Below are 17,422 nucleotides of genomic sequence, written 5' to 3'. Positions count from 1 at the left end.
TGGTTTGTACATAATTACTAATTATCAATTTTATTTATTAACTACATAAAGACTTACCCTTTATTCATAAACGATTATTAGCGGCTTGTCAACTTTAGTAGACGTTTATGACCCTTATTCATTTAGAATGATTGCGTGTAATTTAATTTTCAACATTTTACAAGAATATATTGTTTGTTATTTTAATTTGTTTGTTTGTTGTTTGTTTGTTTATTTAAATTTAAACCTGTATAATTATTTTTAGCTGGCTTATGTAGCGTCAAAGGTAGGAAACATTGCACAAAAAATTTAATTTTAGTACCTTTTACACTAAGACGATAATCAAGACATGAAAATCAATTTTTTTTTTCGCGTCCGTAATTTTATATAAACAGTTTCTTAAACATTACAACAGATGGCACTGTACCAAGCGGCACGATTTCTACATCGCGCTAATGAAATTTTTATAGTTATTGTATAAATAAAGGTTGTCAATATATTTATTTTTGTAAATATATAGAGGCTTTATTTGTGACTATGGGTTCTTTTGAATAATGTAATGCAACAGTCCATCACATTATGCAAAGAGCACCTTTTTAAACTTATTTTTACTTTTAGAGGTACAGTGAAGTCAGCATCAAAAGTAGCCGATCAAACAACGCCTCAAAAATGTCTACCATTCTGTGAACAGCTAACAAAAAGTGGTGGTTCTATATGTAGACCAATTTAGACCGTAAAAGATATACTTTTGGACGTGAATTTTAGAGATTAATCTAATTTTAGAAGAAAAAAATCCGCAATATCAGATACTTTTGGCGCGGTGTTTCATCCGCTAATTTTGATGCTGACTGTACAAACAGTAATTGCACTTGTGTAAAAATAGATGCTTCTTGAGCAACAAATATTGTTTGTGATCTAAAGTCAGTGCATTTCGTGCCTCACACGCCATGACTTGATATGTTAGACGGGTTGTTTACGTGCAATTTTTGACGTGGCCTTGATGATACTTTATTATTTCATTGATGTGGGCGGCGAAAACGTTTAAGTCGATTATTTAATTCTAATTTTTCGAACAGGAAACTTTAAAGGAAGCTACAGTAAAGCCACCAAATAATTTGGTCAACGTAAGTTTCTTTTTTATTAAAACTCTTTCATTCATTGATTTCTATAATACTTCGTAAAGACGGGCCCTTACGGGCGAAACAAAGTGAGCCAGTGCATTAGCATCAAATCGCGTTGTGCGCAATGCAAGCCAGTCGTGCTGTCTAAGGCCTTACTCATACGTACCGACCAAACCTGGGATAACTCGGGGCACTTATACTATATAGTTGTTAGTTAGGTTATGCTGGGCATTTTCCGCAAATCGATCTCCATTGCGCCTATTTTGCGTGAAAACGAGGTAGCACTACTCTAGCTACCCCAGCTCCTCCACGAAACCTAGCAGGGGGCACTTATCCTAAAGTGACGTAGCAAAATATTTTATCGACTGTTAAATATATCGATGTTACTGTCAACATCTAAATGTTCTAGAAAATACTATTTTTATACAAATTCGCTTTGTATACTGCTTCTTATATTCTAAAAAGGAATTTTTTGGAAGAATTTATTTTATTTTTAAACAAGGTCAGTATTTCCACACTAAATGTTTTATTTTAATAATTTTATATTGTTATTTATGAACAAAAACTTTGGTTAAAGATGGCTACCTAATGGCACGTGTATAACTACTTGCGTTAATTGCGTTACATCCTTACATTATATTATTTATATTCCATATGCTGTTTTGATGTTTGACGATCCTTTTGTGAAATTCTTATTATATACTAAGATATTGAAATTAAAACTAAAATATAATAGAACTTAAAATAAACTTATAAATAAAAAATGCTCCCCAGGTCACCTTCATGCATTATGGTACCCAGAAGACTGGCAGCGTTACCTTTTTGGATGGCCAGGCTTATCCTCTGGCCGAGATAGCTGCCAGCCCTCCGGTCACCTGAGGTGTCTGTTAGACGCTGGGAAATTTCCTTTAATATTATTTTTGCGCTAGGCCCCCACGGTCCCAGAGTTTCTACGCCAAACGGCGCAAATAGGTATATAGCCCTCACCGAGGACAGCATATTTGCGCCGTTTGTTCTGTTCTGCGGTCGTAGCCGCAGCTCCCGCCTTGACGGAGGTCGCCTGTAGGTGGGACGGCGCGAGCGTATCAACGCAAGTGGCGTCCCACACGAGCGTCCTCCCAAGCTTCCACGGAATGAGTGTCATGCCGTCGGGTCGCTTGCCATCGTCGCGTGCGATACCGTTCGGCTCTAGGATGGCCGGCACGCTAACGGAGGCAAGCGCCCTCCGGATGACATCATTCAGGGAGGCGTGGCGCGAGATGCGGCCCGCGCTTCTCTGGCAGGACAGTCCGTGGTGGCCTAGCTCATCAACATTTGAGCCACAGCGGCAGCGGTGGGGCTCATTGGTTTTAACCCCCAGTCGCAGACTGGTAGCGAGTGCGAGGGTCGTTCTTTCTAGGAGGGTGCCTATGTTGGGGGATGGCAATGCATGGAGCCAGAGCCCCGATTCTGGCTCGGATACGGCCAGGAGTCGAGCGCGCTCTGCAGGGCTTTGAGCATTGTCAATAAGTGTTTTTAAAGTGGCTCTGCAGAGCGGCTCATCCCAAAGTCTTTGTGACTGAACGAAGGCTGGGATTGAATTTTCCGGACAAGCAAGTTTCCAAGCATTTTTGGCCTCGTTCTGTATTTTGATGCAGATATTGTCGGCGGAAGGGCAAAAAATTTTTGTTATATATTATTTCTCAAACATTACTCCATCTTCATTTATTGCTAAAAGTACATAAAAATTGAAATTTACCTTAAGTCATAAAAACACTATTAGGTACATAAACCATTTTGAGACAAACCTTATTTATTATGTAAAATATGCCCGAAAGGAGTTCTTTGTCTAAACTTTTTCGAGAATTATCGATGCGCACATGTTATATTATATCGATATCAAATCCCAGAATATGCCCCGAATTATCACAGGTTTGGTACCGTACAAATTGAACCGTAAACTCGGACCGAGTTTTGAATTTCGAGCGCTCGATTAAGTCACTCGAAAATCTGTGGAAAACGCCGCAATGCTATTTTATTAAATACGAGCGATAGAAATTGGGAATCGAGTGGTATTGACCACTCGTTTTCAATTCCAGGAGAATTTAAATGGCTAATAGTGGAGATATTATTGAACAAAATACACGTAATCGAGTGGTCGAAATTCATAAATCGGCCCCCTGTAACCGTCCGTTACGATTTATGGTTCAATTTGTAACGGCTAAAGATCAAATGCATTAACGTTTCGGCCAGCAATGGTACCGAGTACAGTGGCCTGAGAGTGCCCAGTACTGAGCACTCGGTCGAGCTGGTCTTTCCCCGCAAACTCGCTACGAAATTGCGAACAGAAGCTAAATTATTGTAATTTTAATTTCTTCTGCAGGAAGAAGAACATAACACACCACCAGTGGCGTTGAGCGTAAGAAACACTAGCAATAGTATTTTTTTATACCACGACGGAGGCAAACAAGCATACGGCCCGCCTGATGGTAAGCAGTCACCGTAGCCTATGGACGCCTGCAACTCCAGAGGTGTTACATGCGCGTTGCCGACCCTTTAAAAACTTTTTTTGAAGAACCCCATACTGTAGATTTCCGGGAAAACCTCGGAAGGGAGCTCATTCCTCAGCCGGAGCGTCCGCGGTAGGAAATTTCTTTTGAACCGCACAGTACGCGACCATTTAGGTTCTAAGGTGTGAGGATAATCACCCTGCCGACGGCGGGCGGTGCAGTGATAGAAAGTGGCCGTTGGCATTGACATCATGTCAAACAATTCCTCAGAGCACAGCCCATTGTACAAGCGGTAGAACACACACAAGGAGGCAAAGTCTCTCCTTAGACTTAAAGGTTCAGTACCGCTTGTGAGTTTGGGATCGTCGACGATTCGTACAGCGCGCCCTTGGACTGAGTCGAAGGGTCCAAGCTGGCATGCAGGTGCTCCTGTCCAAAGGTGACAGCAATACTCCATATGGGGTCTGACTTGCGATTTATATAGCAGCAGTCTTTGCCCCGGAGTAAAGTATCGCCTCGCTTTATTGAGCACACCGAGTTTTTTTGGATGCCAGCGCAGCCTTCCCTTCCAGGTGGCTACGGATTTGTACAGTTGTGTGCAATATGATAGCAGTCAATAAGAGAAGAATTGTAGGTGAAGTGTAGTTAGTAGGCATTTACTTTTTCATTTCTCATATTCTGAGTGAGGGTCATTGTTGTTCTAAAAAATTTGCAGAAAGTGATACGTTCACTAGAGCGTTTTACTTTCTTGACGTTATTATTTTATTTTTATACGAGAAGCAATTGTAATTTCGTTATAAATTCCATTCTGATATTTAACTTCCCATTCCATAAAATGTATTATATAAAGTATCGTTATTTATGGCATAAATAACGATACTTTGACCTAAATTATTGAACGTTTAAAAAACACATGTATTTTACTTCCTCGTATTCGAAATGAAAAGTATAATGTTTAACTCGGGTGGAAGGCATCATTTCAGCCTTGGATTGTTGGCGCTCGAACGCAGTGAGACTAACTCGACAAAAATGGGTGGGATAAAAGCATCCCTTGGTTAACAATCTACTATTGTGTCACATAATGCCGCTTGGCAGGATTCGTCCTTGGATTTTTTTATATATATTTTTACATTCGATAATTCCAATATTATTAACAGTTAAAGAGCTACTTATGTGGAGTTCTTTCTAATGCTAAAAGAACCGATGTATAGTCACATTAGTCACATAAACTACTATTATGTTACAGGGTGGTGGAACTGGTGGATACCAGCAGTCGAAAAAAATGTGCATGTACACTCCCGACATAAACTACTTCTGTGTGGCACAGATGAAGGGGCTCTAAATAAGTGAGTTGACTTATATTCTCTTTGTCAGTAGAAAAGGGCGGAAAAATATTCTATGGCAGGATAAATTTCCCACCCACATTTTTTAAATTTGCCGCATTTTTCTTCTGACAGAAATGGAAGCCACATTGTCAGTAGAAAAGGGCGCAAGAATATTCTATGGGAGGCTAAAGTTCGCGCCTACATTTTGACAGACAGACGCCTGACAGAAAGGGCTTGCCAAACTATGTATATTAGATATTTGTCGAATATCATAACCAACTAAGCATTGTTCAATACAACTTTACTACGGGGGCTAATACTTATTAATTCTTTTATAGGAAAAAAAAACATTATTGTGGTTGTATCAAAATATTTATTCGTTTTACAAGGGGGCAAAGTTGCTGTTTAACCGCTATTGCTAATATTGATACCCGAGCAAACGAAAAATTCCAAAAATGAACCACGAGCGAATAGTTCGAAAAATTGAATCTTGAGAATTACGTCGGTTTCAAGGCACGAGGGTAAAAACAAATTTTGCCACCGACTGAAACAAAATTTTTCACCACACCAACACAAGGAAAATACTTATTAACTGTAAAATATCAAACAATATTAAAGCAAATCAATTCAAAGTTATTAAATATTTATCATTCAATCAATTCTACCAGCTAACATAAGAAAACAACTCAAATCACTTAAATCGACCGGGATATAAACCGTGATTTTTATTGAGCTCCCGATATTTCGACGCAGTTACACGCATTTCGTTCACGGGTAACTGGAGATAGCGGGTGAGTGTCGGCGTTGTGTACCTACACCGCGCTCGGACTACCCTCATTCGTGCGCGTCGGCTGCGTTCGCTCTCAACGTTACCACTGGTCGCGTCCAGACTTGTTAGTCTATCTAAGCACACCACACTCACACTGTCGGATACCGAATTCCGAAAAGGGACTCTTGTTATGAGGGAATTTCGGGTGATTCTTAACTGATTTCCGGAAATATACGACATACGAAATTGAAATTACCCTTACCATTATTGGATTGATGAGGTCTAATTTGTCTTTATTTTTTCAGAATCCGGCTTATTTTTCGGCAATAATGACAATATCAAATAAAGCTTTATGGCAATAATTTTTATAACTCTTCTAATTAACCTAACCTAAAAGTCCTAAGACTTCAATCCATAGACCGTTAAACTGTTCACTTTTTTTAAATTAGTCCCAATGCCTGCTGCGACCGGTTCATGGGTGTCTATTGCTGCGCCTGTGAACGGGTTCCATCAGCCGTTCTACATAACATTAACCTTCTCAACGCCAAAGACCACTAAAACGGTCATCGTCTGTCGTGCCCGCGACGCCAATGACCATTAAAAAGGCTATGGCGGACGTTGTCAAAGCGACTTTCCTACTGTCAGTTAAGCTTCATATTCGCTCTTCACCAGTTAACTTTTTGGCGTCCATGGCATTTCTTGACACGTGTTGAAAAGCGTTGAAAAGGTTAAAGCTCTCCAAGGGACCTCTACGTGTTGGATCTATATCCCCACACAAGCCTATCAAAAGACTGGGATTTACAGGCCCGTGAAATCCAAGGAGATACAATAAATTTTAATCAAAACCCCCAAGCATACAACACAACAGTCATGAATATAAAACTAACTAAAACTAAAAATTAAAAATACTTATAATCTTATATTGCCGCACTAACGCCGGCTTTCGTAATCCGCTTCGCCGGCTCCTTACTTCCTACAACCAAAACTTTACTGCGATAGATATATTCCACCTGCCCACCGCTAAATATAGAAAAGCCTTATCAGATTGTTTAATATAGATTAATGTATACTAATCTAATGTATAATTGCCGTGTTTAGCCAGAGATACATTTAAACTATTATTAGCATAGTAAAATTGTATATCCGTCCTACCTTCTTCAACTTTATGTGTATAAGTAACTTGTGGATAACGTTGTTGGCTGTACATAAAAACAACACTTATAATGTAACACCATTTGTAGATTGTATTTGTATAGTTGTTTGTTATCCCTTAAAAACAATAAAAATAAAATAAAAATAAAAATATATTAGATAGGGTACTTATGTTGGAATTAGATTGACATAAACAAAATTGAAGTAATAAATTCATTTTATTTCCGCCACAAATTAAACCGCAATTAAAACGTCACAATTAAAACGTTATATCCGCCATAAGCACACGTTTGTTACCGTGCTTCTCATGCAACACAATCTCCACATCAGTATAAAACCCGACTTTAAGTATCTCCGAAACTTGCAACGTGCGGGGAAGACCGCCCGCCTCCATGACAGCGTTGACATCGTATCTCCAGAAATAATGTCCGTTCCAGCCCCCTTCGTAGTTCAAAGCGACGTCACCATAAACCGATGCTTCGTATACAACTTCTATCTCCATGGTGCCTTGAGACGCAGTCATGACGGCTTCGACTGAGTCGCCTGGCTCGACGGGAACCGTGATGCCCGCACTTGCCCCGACAGTTACTGTGTGAGAGTCGCTGCCGCTCTTGCCCCATTGGTGGTTGTAAGATAGTGAAGTTTTTCCACCGACCTGAAAAATAACAAAATATATAAGAATAGGCTTAACTTCTGAAACTAAATTACATTGTTTCGCAACTGTGAGAATGGTCATAATACCAAAAAGGGAATCATCATAATGCCTCACGGCATTAAGTTCGCCTTTTGTACATTAAGTTTTTCTTTTGTGCAATAAAGTTTTAAATAAATAAATAAATATACGTACTCAGGGAAAGAATAAGGATCAAAGTCAAATGGCGTTCCAAAAGGTTTTAATCGAGTGTCGAAAGATGGCAGTAAATTTACTGTGGCTACAAAGTTTTATTTGACAATCCACCTCTATTTCAAATTCTCTTTGTTATTGCCAAAGTATGAAATGCTTCTAGTTTAGTAGATACTATGGATTCAAATTCAAAAATATCCCGTAGTCGAAATTATCCCAATGCAACTTACTAACAAAATAGTATGTAATTGGAGACTTCACACATACCTTGCCAACAGGAATGATGAATTCCGCCGAGATCTCCTGTCCGACATGGATGGTGTGTTGCAAGTTCCAGCTGTTGCTAACAGTGTTGGTGACTCCTTGGCTAAGCTCGGCCTTGTACTGGGCCGTTTTGGTGCCGTTGTTCCTGAAGCGCTGGGTCGCTATGATCGCTGGCTGGCTGTGGATTCCTGGAGGAAAATAACATTTTCGATTAAATTTAAGCGCAAGACACAATATAGAAGAAAGTGCTTTATTAGTATTATAACTATTATACTCTGATTCTTCTTCCTAGCGTTTGTCCCGGCTTATAGGAGCCTGGTGTCCACTTGGCAACTAATCCCAAAAATTAGCGAAGGTACTAGTTATCACGAAAGCGACTGCCATCTGACCTTCCAACCCAGAGGGGAAACTAGGCCTTTTTGGGGTTAGTCCGGTTTCCTTACGATGTTTTCCTTCACCGAAAAGCGACTGCTAAATATAAATAAATAAATAAATATTATAGGACATTATTACACAAATTAACTATGTCCCACAGAATTAAATAAATAACTAAGAATGTATTTGAACCCGTGACCTCCGGATTGAAAGTCGCACGATCTTACCGCTATTGCAAATTATGTGATGGACATTTACTCACCGCACGATTTAAAGATAAATTGATTTCAATGTCTGACAATTCTGAATCAAAGTCTGTACCTTTGATTCATCAAACAGATTAATTTGAGATTATTCTCTAGTGCACATTCAGTACACAGCGAAATACCAAGATTTGTTTAGGTATATTTTTATCAGTCTGACTCGCCTTGAAACCAGGGATGATTCATTTCTTTTAACAATATTTTCCAGTATAATCTGGCCTCCAATTATATATATTTATAACAAAAGTACAGGTCAAGTTATATTAGTTAGACAAAACTACCCACGGCTTTGCGACGTCATTCTGCGGGATATGATGACTGTTTTCGTCGTGTGAAGCACCGACTCGTTAGCTCAGTAGGTTAGAACGCCGATATACAGCTAAACTTGACCATCGGAGGGCGGAGGTTCAAATCCTTCACGAGTCAGACTTTTTGTATTTTTTGACCGACTTCAAACTGTTCTAATTGAGTTGTATGTTTATTTTCGTTATTTTTATGTTTGGGTCAGACTTATTTTCGTTGTCTTGTTTTTTGTCCCCAAAAAATATGTTGGAGTGTAGCTTTTTGTATGAGACTAAATTTAGTTCATAGTTTTCTACAGCTAAAAAGACATGTAAATGCACTCGTTTTTTTATTTGTTTTTTTTTTTTTTTACAGAAATAAAAGCGTGACAGAGTGGTCCAAAACAAGACACCGAAAAGAATTTTGACCAGTTTGTTACATCAGATTAAAGTATTTTTGCCAAAATCTAGTTCTGATGATGGAATCGATGAGGAATCGGAGGAACTCCTCAAATTTTATAGGCATAGTACATATAATAGTTATTTATTATTTTGATCAAAAAGTCAAGCATTTGATGAGGGGAACCAAGCCCCTATTTCATCACGGTTACAATTCTCAGTATTTTATAAAATATTTTCTATAGAAATGCTTACAAACATGACAGGAATTTTGCTACAATTGTATGTATTACAAATGTCGTGAATTCAATTAAATATGGTAAAAGCATCGCTCTGCTCTTATCTCTGCTCTGTAGCATTTGCAGTATTTGTTGCAAATTTCCAGGTGCCTTCAATGATTTTGATTGCGAATTGTCTGTCACGAAGTCCGTCATCTAAGTAATGGGTTTTGTTAGGTTGGTTTCCCGATATATTAGTATATTTCTGCTGTAGTACCGTGTAACCATATTTATCTAAAGATACGTACATAAATATCTAAAGATACGTACCGAGGATGGAGGACATTTACAGGCTTAAGTTTTCTATATGGACCTGCGTCCAGCCGTAACTCTGGTAGAGGTCGCCCCATGGGGTCGGTGAGTGCAGGTAGGCGTCCGTAGGCCGTGGCACGTAATACCTGGAGGGATGTGCATACGTACCGAGGATAGATGCCTTCACAGGTTTGAGCTTTCTATGGACCTGCGTCCAGCCGTAACTCTGGTAGAGGTCGCCTCATGGTGTCGGGGGCTAGGTAGGCGACCGTAGGCTGTGGCCTGTAGTACCTGGAGGGATGTGGATACGTACCGAGGATGGAAGCCTTCACAGGCTTGAGCTTCCTATGGACCTGCGTCCAGCCGTAACTCTGGTAGAGGTCGTCCCATGGGGTCGGTGAGTGCAGGTAGGCGTCCGTAGGCCGTGGCCCGTAGTACCTGTAAATATAAAGTTCCAAAGGTTTGATAGGATTTCTTGTGAAATTGGGCTGGCTGGACTTAATTTTGTTCTCTGAATGTCCCTTGGTCTATTTCGTTCCTGGTTGTTTTCCTAGCTCAAATTTTTAACTTAACTTTCAACGTGCCTCTCCCAACAGGATGCTGAGTTCATTATCTAATGACATGTCAATGTTCCCTATAACTACTATTAAAAGCAGTGTAAGTATTTGCCATATTTGCAGTGTAAGTTTGACGTTCAAAATAACGCACTGCCTGGGCTGCCAACTTATCTTGGTCTGACTCTTTCCGGATTCGCGTCACATCCCTGCTACTACTAACCTCGTAAGGCCCAAGGTCCTACCTATAGGACTTATTCAGTTCGATGAAATTTAAATCATATTCAATTGGAACAGAGTTGCATTGGCTTACTTTCATTCAATTTTCAAACAAAATAAAATCAACTGTATTCCCTGCACTATAGGTTCAAATTCTAGTGGCAAATTTAGGATTTTTCATTTCTATGGCTGGGCCTTAGGAGGCTAAATAACTAAAACCTCAGATTCTGTTCCCCGTTTTTTTACCTAGAGCAAGCGTCCTTAAGCGGCGAATCAGTGAGCCTGAATTCTCTCGTCTCGTCACCATCTATGACGTGGTCATCTTCACCCAGCAAGTTGACGCTAACATCGCTCTCCCGTGTTGCGACGTCGACCTTGATGGAGAGACGCGCGTGCGCCAAAGCGGGTAGGAGGAGTAGGAGGAACCGCATGGCTGAAATTATTTATAAGGAAACAAATTTAATCTTCCCTCAAAAAAACGTCCTTCTAAAAATTAAAAGTACGGTACTAATTTACTAAGGAATTCCTTAAAGGGGCATAGAATACACAGACTAAATAACTACTAGGTAACTTCTATTTTGTACTCTTCATTTCGAATACGAGAAAAGTAAAAGTAAATTGTTAACCAAGGGATGAGAGGCACCCATTTCTGTCGAGGTAGTAGCCAATAGTCCGAGACTGAAATGGTGCCTTTCACCCGAGTTAAACACACCGAGGAAAGTAAAATACATTTGCATATTTAAAAAACACGGCTAAGTATTTCGGCTTCAGTAGTATTTTTTTAGGGTAAAAATATCGTTATTTACGGAATGGGGAGTTAATGATCAGAATACAAATTGTACAATAAATCCATTTAAAACCAATGTTTTTATTAACTATCGTAAAAAAGAGAAAAAAGCGGCCAAGTGCGAGTCGGACTCGCCCATGAAGGGTTCCGTACCATTTATGACGTATTAAAAAAAAGTACTTACTAGATCTCGTTCAAACCAATTTTCGGTGGAAGTAAATAAAATAAATAAAGAAATAAATATTATAGGACATTATTACACACTTTTTACTCTTTCATTCTAAAACTACCAATAGTCAATGGCTTTACTCATACAGTCAATGAAACTATTTAAGACAAATTAAATAAAAATAGAATGAGTAAAATAAGAAAATTTTTATCTTAAATTTTAGCTTATTTACCCATTGAAGGAGAAACTTTTTGCGATAACTCAAAAACAGCTAAACTGATCATGTCCGCTATAGTTTTCATTTAATGTTTTTCTTAAGCTCTACTTCCACGATTTTTTCATATTTTTTGGACCTATGGTTCTAAAGTTGGAGGGGGGACACATTTTTTTTTCTTACGGAGCGATTATCTCCGAATATATTCACTTTATCAAAAAATGTTTGTTGAAGACCCCTATTCGTTTTGAAAGACCTTTCCAACGATACCCCACACTGTAGGGTTGAAGCAAAAAAAAAAAATCACCCCTACGTTACGTGTAGGGGAGGTACCCTAAAAAAAAATATTTTTTAGATTTTATTGTACGACTTTGTCGGCTTTATTGATTTATATATCCATGCCGAATGTCAGCTTTCTAGCACTAACGACCACGGAGCAAAGCCTCGGACAGACAGACAGACAGACAGACAAACAGACAGACAGACATGGCGAAACTATAAGGGTTCCTAGTTGACTACGGAACCCTAAAAACGTTATTTATGAATATCTCTTATTTAATATGTACCTAATACATTTTTATGATATGGGAGCCAAACGAACAGACGAATTGCCTGATGGTAAGCCATTACTATTGCCCATTGACACTAGCACCAGAGGGGTTACAAGTGCGTTGCCGGCCTTTAAGATGGGAACGCTCTTTTGTTAAGTTTCAAAGACGTATCCGTCCGAAAAATACCGCAAATTATACACTTTATTACAAAAATACCACGTACCTGATCGGCGGACGTCTTCTCTGTGATGAGATCGGCTTATTCTCCATGTATATATACCAAAACGACCTCATTAGGCAAAACTTACTGTACTTCTTAAATAATCATTAAAATATAATATCATTTGACAAATAATCGTTACTTAATGGACCGTGGTTAGGGCAGTAATAGTGCCTATTAAGTAGTTAAGATAAAAGGACTTTAAACTTGTTTTTAAATAACTAAGATAAAGTGAAATGGTGGCTTTGTTTTGTTATGGATGATCCTGTCTATGAAGCCGATGGTCCTGGGTTCAAATCCTGGCAAGGGTATTTATTCATGTGAAAAGCATGGATATTTTCCTGGGTTCCTGATGAGTCTTGGGTGTTTTCTATGTAAGTATTTATGGTTTATGGTTTAAGATGTTTATTTCTCAAAAGATTACAAATAATCACTTACTGAGAAATACATATTTAATATTTTTTTATGTAATATTTATTTAAGCATTTATAAATAAATATTACAGGACATTATTACACAAATCCCTATAATTTATAATAAGTAACATATGTTTTATAATTGTTACAACTAAGGACAAAAATCACTATGTCAAAACTTAAAATCTAAAACAAAAACGCATGCACATAAAAGATAGACAACGATATATATAATATATAAATATTTATAAATACCTAAATACATAGAAAACACCTATGACTCAGGAACAAATATCCATGCTCATCACACGAATAAATGCCCTTACCAGGATTTAAACCCGGGACCATCGGCTTCATAGGCAGGGTCACTACCCCCTAGGCCAGATAGGTTGTACGAAGCCGATAATCCCGATCATCGGCTTCGTAGGCAGGGTCACTAATGTCACTATCCACTAGGCCAAACTGGTCGTCAAATATTTATACATTATATACATCAATGTTACATGTATGTATACATAAATGAATAATGTACATTACTTTGTATAAAACACGCATCTCGGATCCCCGACAGACCTCCCCGAAGTTCTACTCACATCAAAGGTTTGATAGGATTCCTCGAGGAGCTGTGCTGGCAGGACTAGCCCACCCCCACACGTCACGCAAAATAGGCACCAGTCGTCGAGTTGCGGAAAATCGCCCGAATACAATACAATACATAAATGTCTGTAAAATCGAGTGTGTATTTGTTTAATGTTATTCACCTTATGTGACAGCGTCTCTTCTTCTTGTGTGTCTTTTTGGTTAGTTTATGTTCTTTTATTTTATATTGTATTTTTTTTTTGTATTGTACTGCCGATGTGTATTGTGTGTAATTGTGTATGTCGGTTGTCACCAATAAGGAGCAAGCTGAAAATCAGCGCTGCAGCATCCGTGCTGTAACACAATGCTGAGCCTGAACAATTTGCTGGCACACTTAGGTTATTTAATTTGTACCTTATTGTTTGTTATGTGTGTTCGTAAATAAAATGTTTTTCTTTCTTTCCTTTCTAAACAAAAATATATACAAATATATGTCAATTCAGCTAAAAAAAAGTTTTTTTGTTTCACTTTTTGTGTTTTTATACATAGTAAGTACATGTTCTTTTAAAAAAATGTATTAACTTTGAAACTAGGCAAATTAAAAAAGTTTATACGACATTTTTGTCTCTAAATACGATCCGGAATATACTATCAGAATCTTTCCGTTTCCTCGCGGGCACCGTGTATATTTCGTTGTTTAAGTACCCATAATACAAGGCTTATTGAGCTTACTGTGGGAATTACTCAATATGTATAATAATGTTATAATAGGTCGACAGTTTAACTGAGGCTAGAGTTGGTATTTACTCGAGTCTAAATTTGAAAAACTCCTGTCGTTATTACGAGACGAAAAAAATCCGAGTTTTTTAATTCCCGAGTCGAGTCCTTTGTCGAGTTTTTTAAGTGCAACTCTTAACAGTACTCGAGTCTTCAAAAAAATACTTACCGTAAAACTACCCAACTATAGTCCAATACCGCAACTATGGTCCACAAGTACAAAAGAAAATTAAGTATCTATACCAATGTTCCTTTTGGTTTACTCCTAGTTTTGCCTTCCATTTATAAACATACTTTACCTTAGAACTACAAAAATATAGTAAAATATACTCCTGAACGAGAAAAATTGTGTTTATTTGTGGACCATAGTTGGGAGCTTTGGACTATAGTTGGGTGGTTTTACGGTAGTCATACAAATATAGGTTTTATCTACGAGAAACTTAAAGGAAAATTGTCAGTTTTAATTATGTGCATAATCCATGTATTTCATGTGGATACAATGTGTTTTAGAAAAAATCGTACATAATTTGATAGTTCCCTTTAAAGGGCTAAAGTCTTTACAAAAGACTTAGGTCTCGATAAGGACTCAAGTGTTGACTTAATGACGAGTCTGAAAAACCGAGTCGTCTTAAAGCAGAGGACTCAAATGACTCGAGTCTTAACCAACACTAACTGCGGCGTATGAAAAGAAGTTGCCTATTATGGTCAGCTACAGCAACATCTTTCTTTACCTTTTTCCGGGAGAATCAGAATATGAACTTACCTTCTTATAATTGGCTACTTGACAGTTTTTTGTAAATAATGTCAATCGATCTTCATTTTCCTGAGGATCAAATGTGTTTATATGACGATGTACAATCAATACAAATAAAATTTATTCTATTCTATAGGACTCATGGCATTTAAGCAACACGAAGGTCAGAAATGAGAGTTAAAGTCTGACGCTCGCACTCGACGATTGAAACGCCTCTAACAAAATGATATTGTAATGTGACGTCACATTCCATTAGTCTGTCCTAAATGTATGGAAGATGAAGAAAATTGCTATTTTGATCCTGAAATATTGAGTTTATAAGTTCAATAAAATGTAAGGAATTGAATGGTACCATTTTCTTTTTTCTTTTAGAAAGTAAAAAATTTTTTTTTGAGATTTTAGTCTTTAATTTTTTTATAATCTCAATGTCTTTTTTAATAATGGATGGCTTATTTCCTATCCATTTAGCGATATTTTGTTATAATATTCAACATGTGTCAAGTACCCAATACTGAGACTGTACCTACCTAAACGGATATGAAAATGTAAATAATCAGACAACATATAAGTTTATCATTTATTATAAAGATTAACTTATACAAAGTACAAAATTACCGTACTATGTATTTGAATATATTATTAATAATTATTAATCAATACGTAAAGCGTTACTCTTTATCTTGTAATTAAACGAGAGTATAATATACGAGTTTACAAATTTGCTAATTACGTGATTTAAACTAATTTAAACATGTCGCACGAGTGACTAAAAACACGTATGATTAGTTTAAATTATGCCTCACGACAGTTATTCGGTGATTAGTGAAATTATTAATTATGTTTCTAGCTGCAGAAAAAACCATTCGCACTTGAATTCCTCGCAAAGCTCAAGATTCCTTTTTTTTTCAACTACTTATTATGTGTACATTTTACGTAGTAGGTACAAAAGAGTTTTTCGCACCCTTGTATTACAAATTAATGAAAATTGAGTTTCACAAGTACTTAATAAAAATTAAGCAACGCAATATATCAAGTGAAAATCTAAGTAGATAACTACTGATAAAACTGTTATAATCAACATTACATCTATAATATAAGACTACAATACAAACTATAGATAGGTATTCATTAAATAAGTTTTAAAATCACATTATGGCAGTATTTAACTAGACTGTATGTATAAAAATATGCTACCAACCTTCGGGGGAGTCCGGGAGGCTTGACCAGTGGGAGACTTGAACCATTTTATCAAAAAATGTGCCAAATTTCAATTATTTATTTTATCACTACCCCAATATCCCACTAACGATATCTACCTGGACATGACACATGCATGCTAAAAAAAATATGATTGACACTTTTCTTTACATAATGGTTCAAGTCTCCCGGCCTCCCCCTACATATTTTAGAAACTCTTAAGAGTCTTTTGTGGTATACTTCCCTCTTTAAGAAACTATGTGTTTATATTTCTATGTACTAAAATCATATATGTAGAGTAAGGTAATTGCGGATAAGACCGGCCATATACAATGGATTGCAGGGAAGACCGTCATATGGCAAGAATTACTTGTATACGAGTGTCGCTTCACCCCTTCTGCTCTACCGACCGTAAGTGGAGTATGTCGGGGTTTTCAGAAAAAATATGTATGTACCCGTTTGCCTTAATTATCCTTAATTTTCCATACAAAATTATTAGTCAGTTTTGTAACATGTATAGTTAACTGCGTTGCAAAACTGACAATTAAAGTGGGACGCTTTTTTATTGCTTAAATCGATAGTGCTCGTGATCTGACTAGATAAAGTTTCACTAATACTGTAAGCGACCTTGACAAATATAGCCATACGATTAAATAAAAGTAGATATAGCCCAAAATTTGTTAAGTTTAATAATAAAGTACAGGGTACACTTTTTTCTGAATCCCATATGTACATACGCAAGAGTTAAAAGCGACGTAAGAGCTAGTAGACGGTCACCCCTGTTTTGCCACAATGACCTTAACGCATTCACTGCCACCGACGCATATATGCGTTCACCGTCATACAAGTTTGTTCCTAGGCCACGCCCCCTGGCAGTGAATGCGTTAATGAAATATGTACGTATAATTTTAAGATTGAAAAGACTGTGACATAAATATTCCAGCCCTGTAGAGTTTAACCTTTTGAACGCCAAGAACACCTAAAGTCGTTACTAGTCGTGCCCACAGCGCCAAGGACAACTATAGGTGTTATGGCGGACGCTGTCAATGTAACCTTGATACTTTCAAGTAAGGTTTACACAGCTCCCTTGCGCCTTGGCGTTTGTGTAATGTTTTTGTTTATGACATAAAGCGTTCAAAGGGTTAAACATATGTAAGAAATAGGTGAATCTACGTTTTAGTGTTACTCGTTGCC

The 17,422-nt window shown here is 37.6% G+C and overlaps 1 protein-coding gene and 1 long non-coding RNA gene across 2 annotated transcripts; one reads left to right on the top strand and one right to left on the bottom strand.

Moving 5' to 3' along the window:
• Positions 1-243: 243 nt before the first annotated feature.
• On the top strand, positions 244-6,045 carry LOC133531227 (uncharacterized). The gene is made up of 5 exons (XR_009801506.1): positions 244-265; positions 1,056-1,103; positions 3,463-3,498; positions 4,836-4,935; positions 5,989-6,045. It is a non-coding gene; the product is annotated as an uncharacterized LOC133531227 (long non-coding RNA).
• Positions 6,046-7,034: 989 nt separating this feature from the next.
• Positions 7,035-11,014, bottom strand: LOC133531201 (spherulin-2A-like). Its single transcript, XM_061869339.1, has 4 exons — positions 10,811-11,014; positions 10,105-10,229; positions 7,947-8,131; positions 7,035-7,490 (listed from the first exon to the last, which is right to left on the bottom strand). The coding sequence occupies exons 1-4, from the start codon at positions 10,993-10,995 to the stop codon at positions 7,095-7,097; spliced, it is 891 nt and encodes a 296-aa protein (XP_061725323.1). The 5' UTR covers positions 10,996-11,014; the 3' UTR covers positions 7,035-7,094.
• Between the last annotated feature and the right edge of the window lie 6,408 nt (positions 11,015-17,422).

The sequence above is a fragment of the Cydia pomonella genome, chromosome 24 (genome assembly GCF_033807575.1).
Source record: "Cydia pomonella isolate Wapato2018A chromosome 24, ilCydPomo1, whole genome shotgun sequence".
NCBI classification, from domain to species: domain Eukaryota; kingdom Metazoa; phylum Arthropoda; class Insecta; order Lepidoptera; family Tortricidae; genus Cydia; species Cydia pomonella.
The sequence above is the reverse complement of the archived record's forward strand: the minus strand, read 5'-3'. Positions and strand labels throughout refer to the sequence as shown.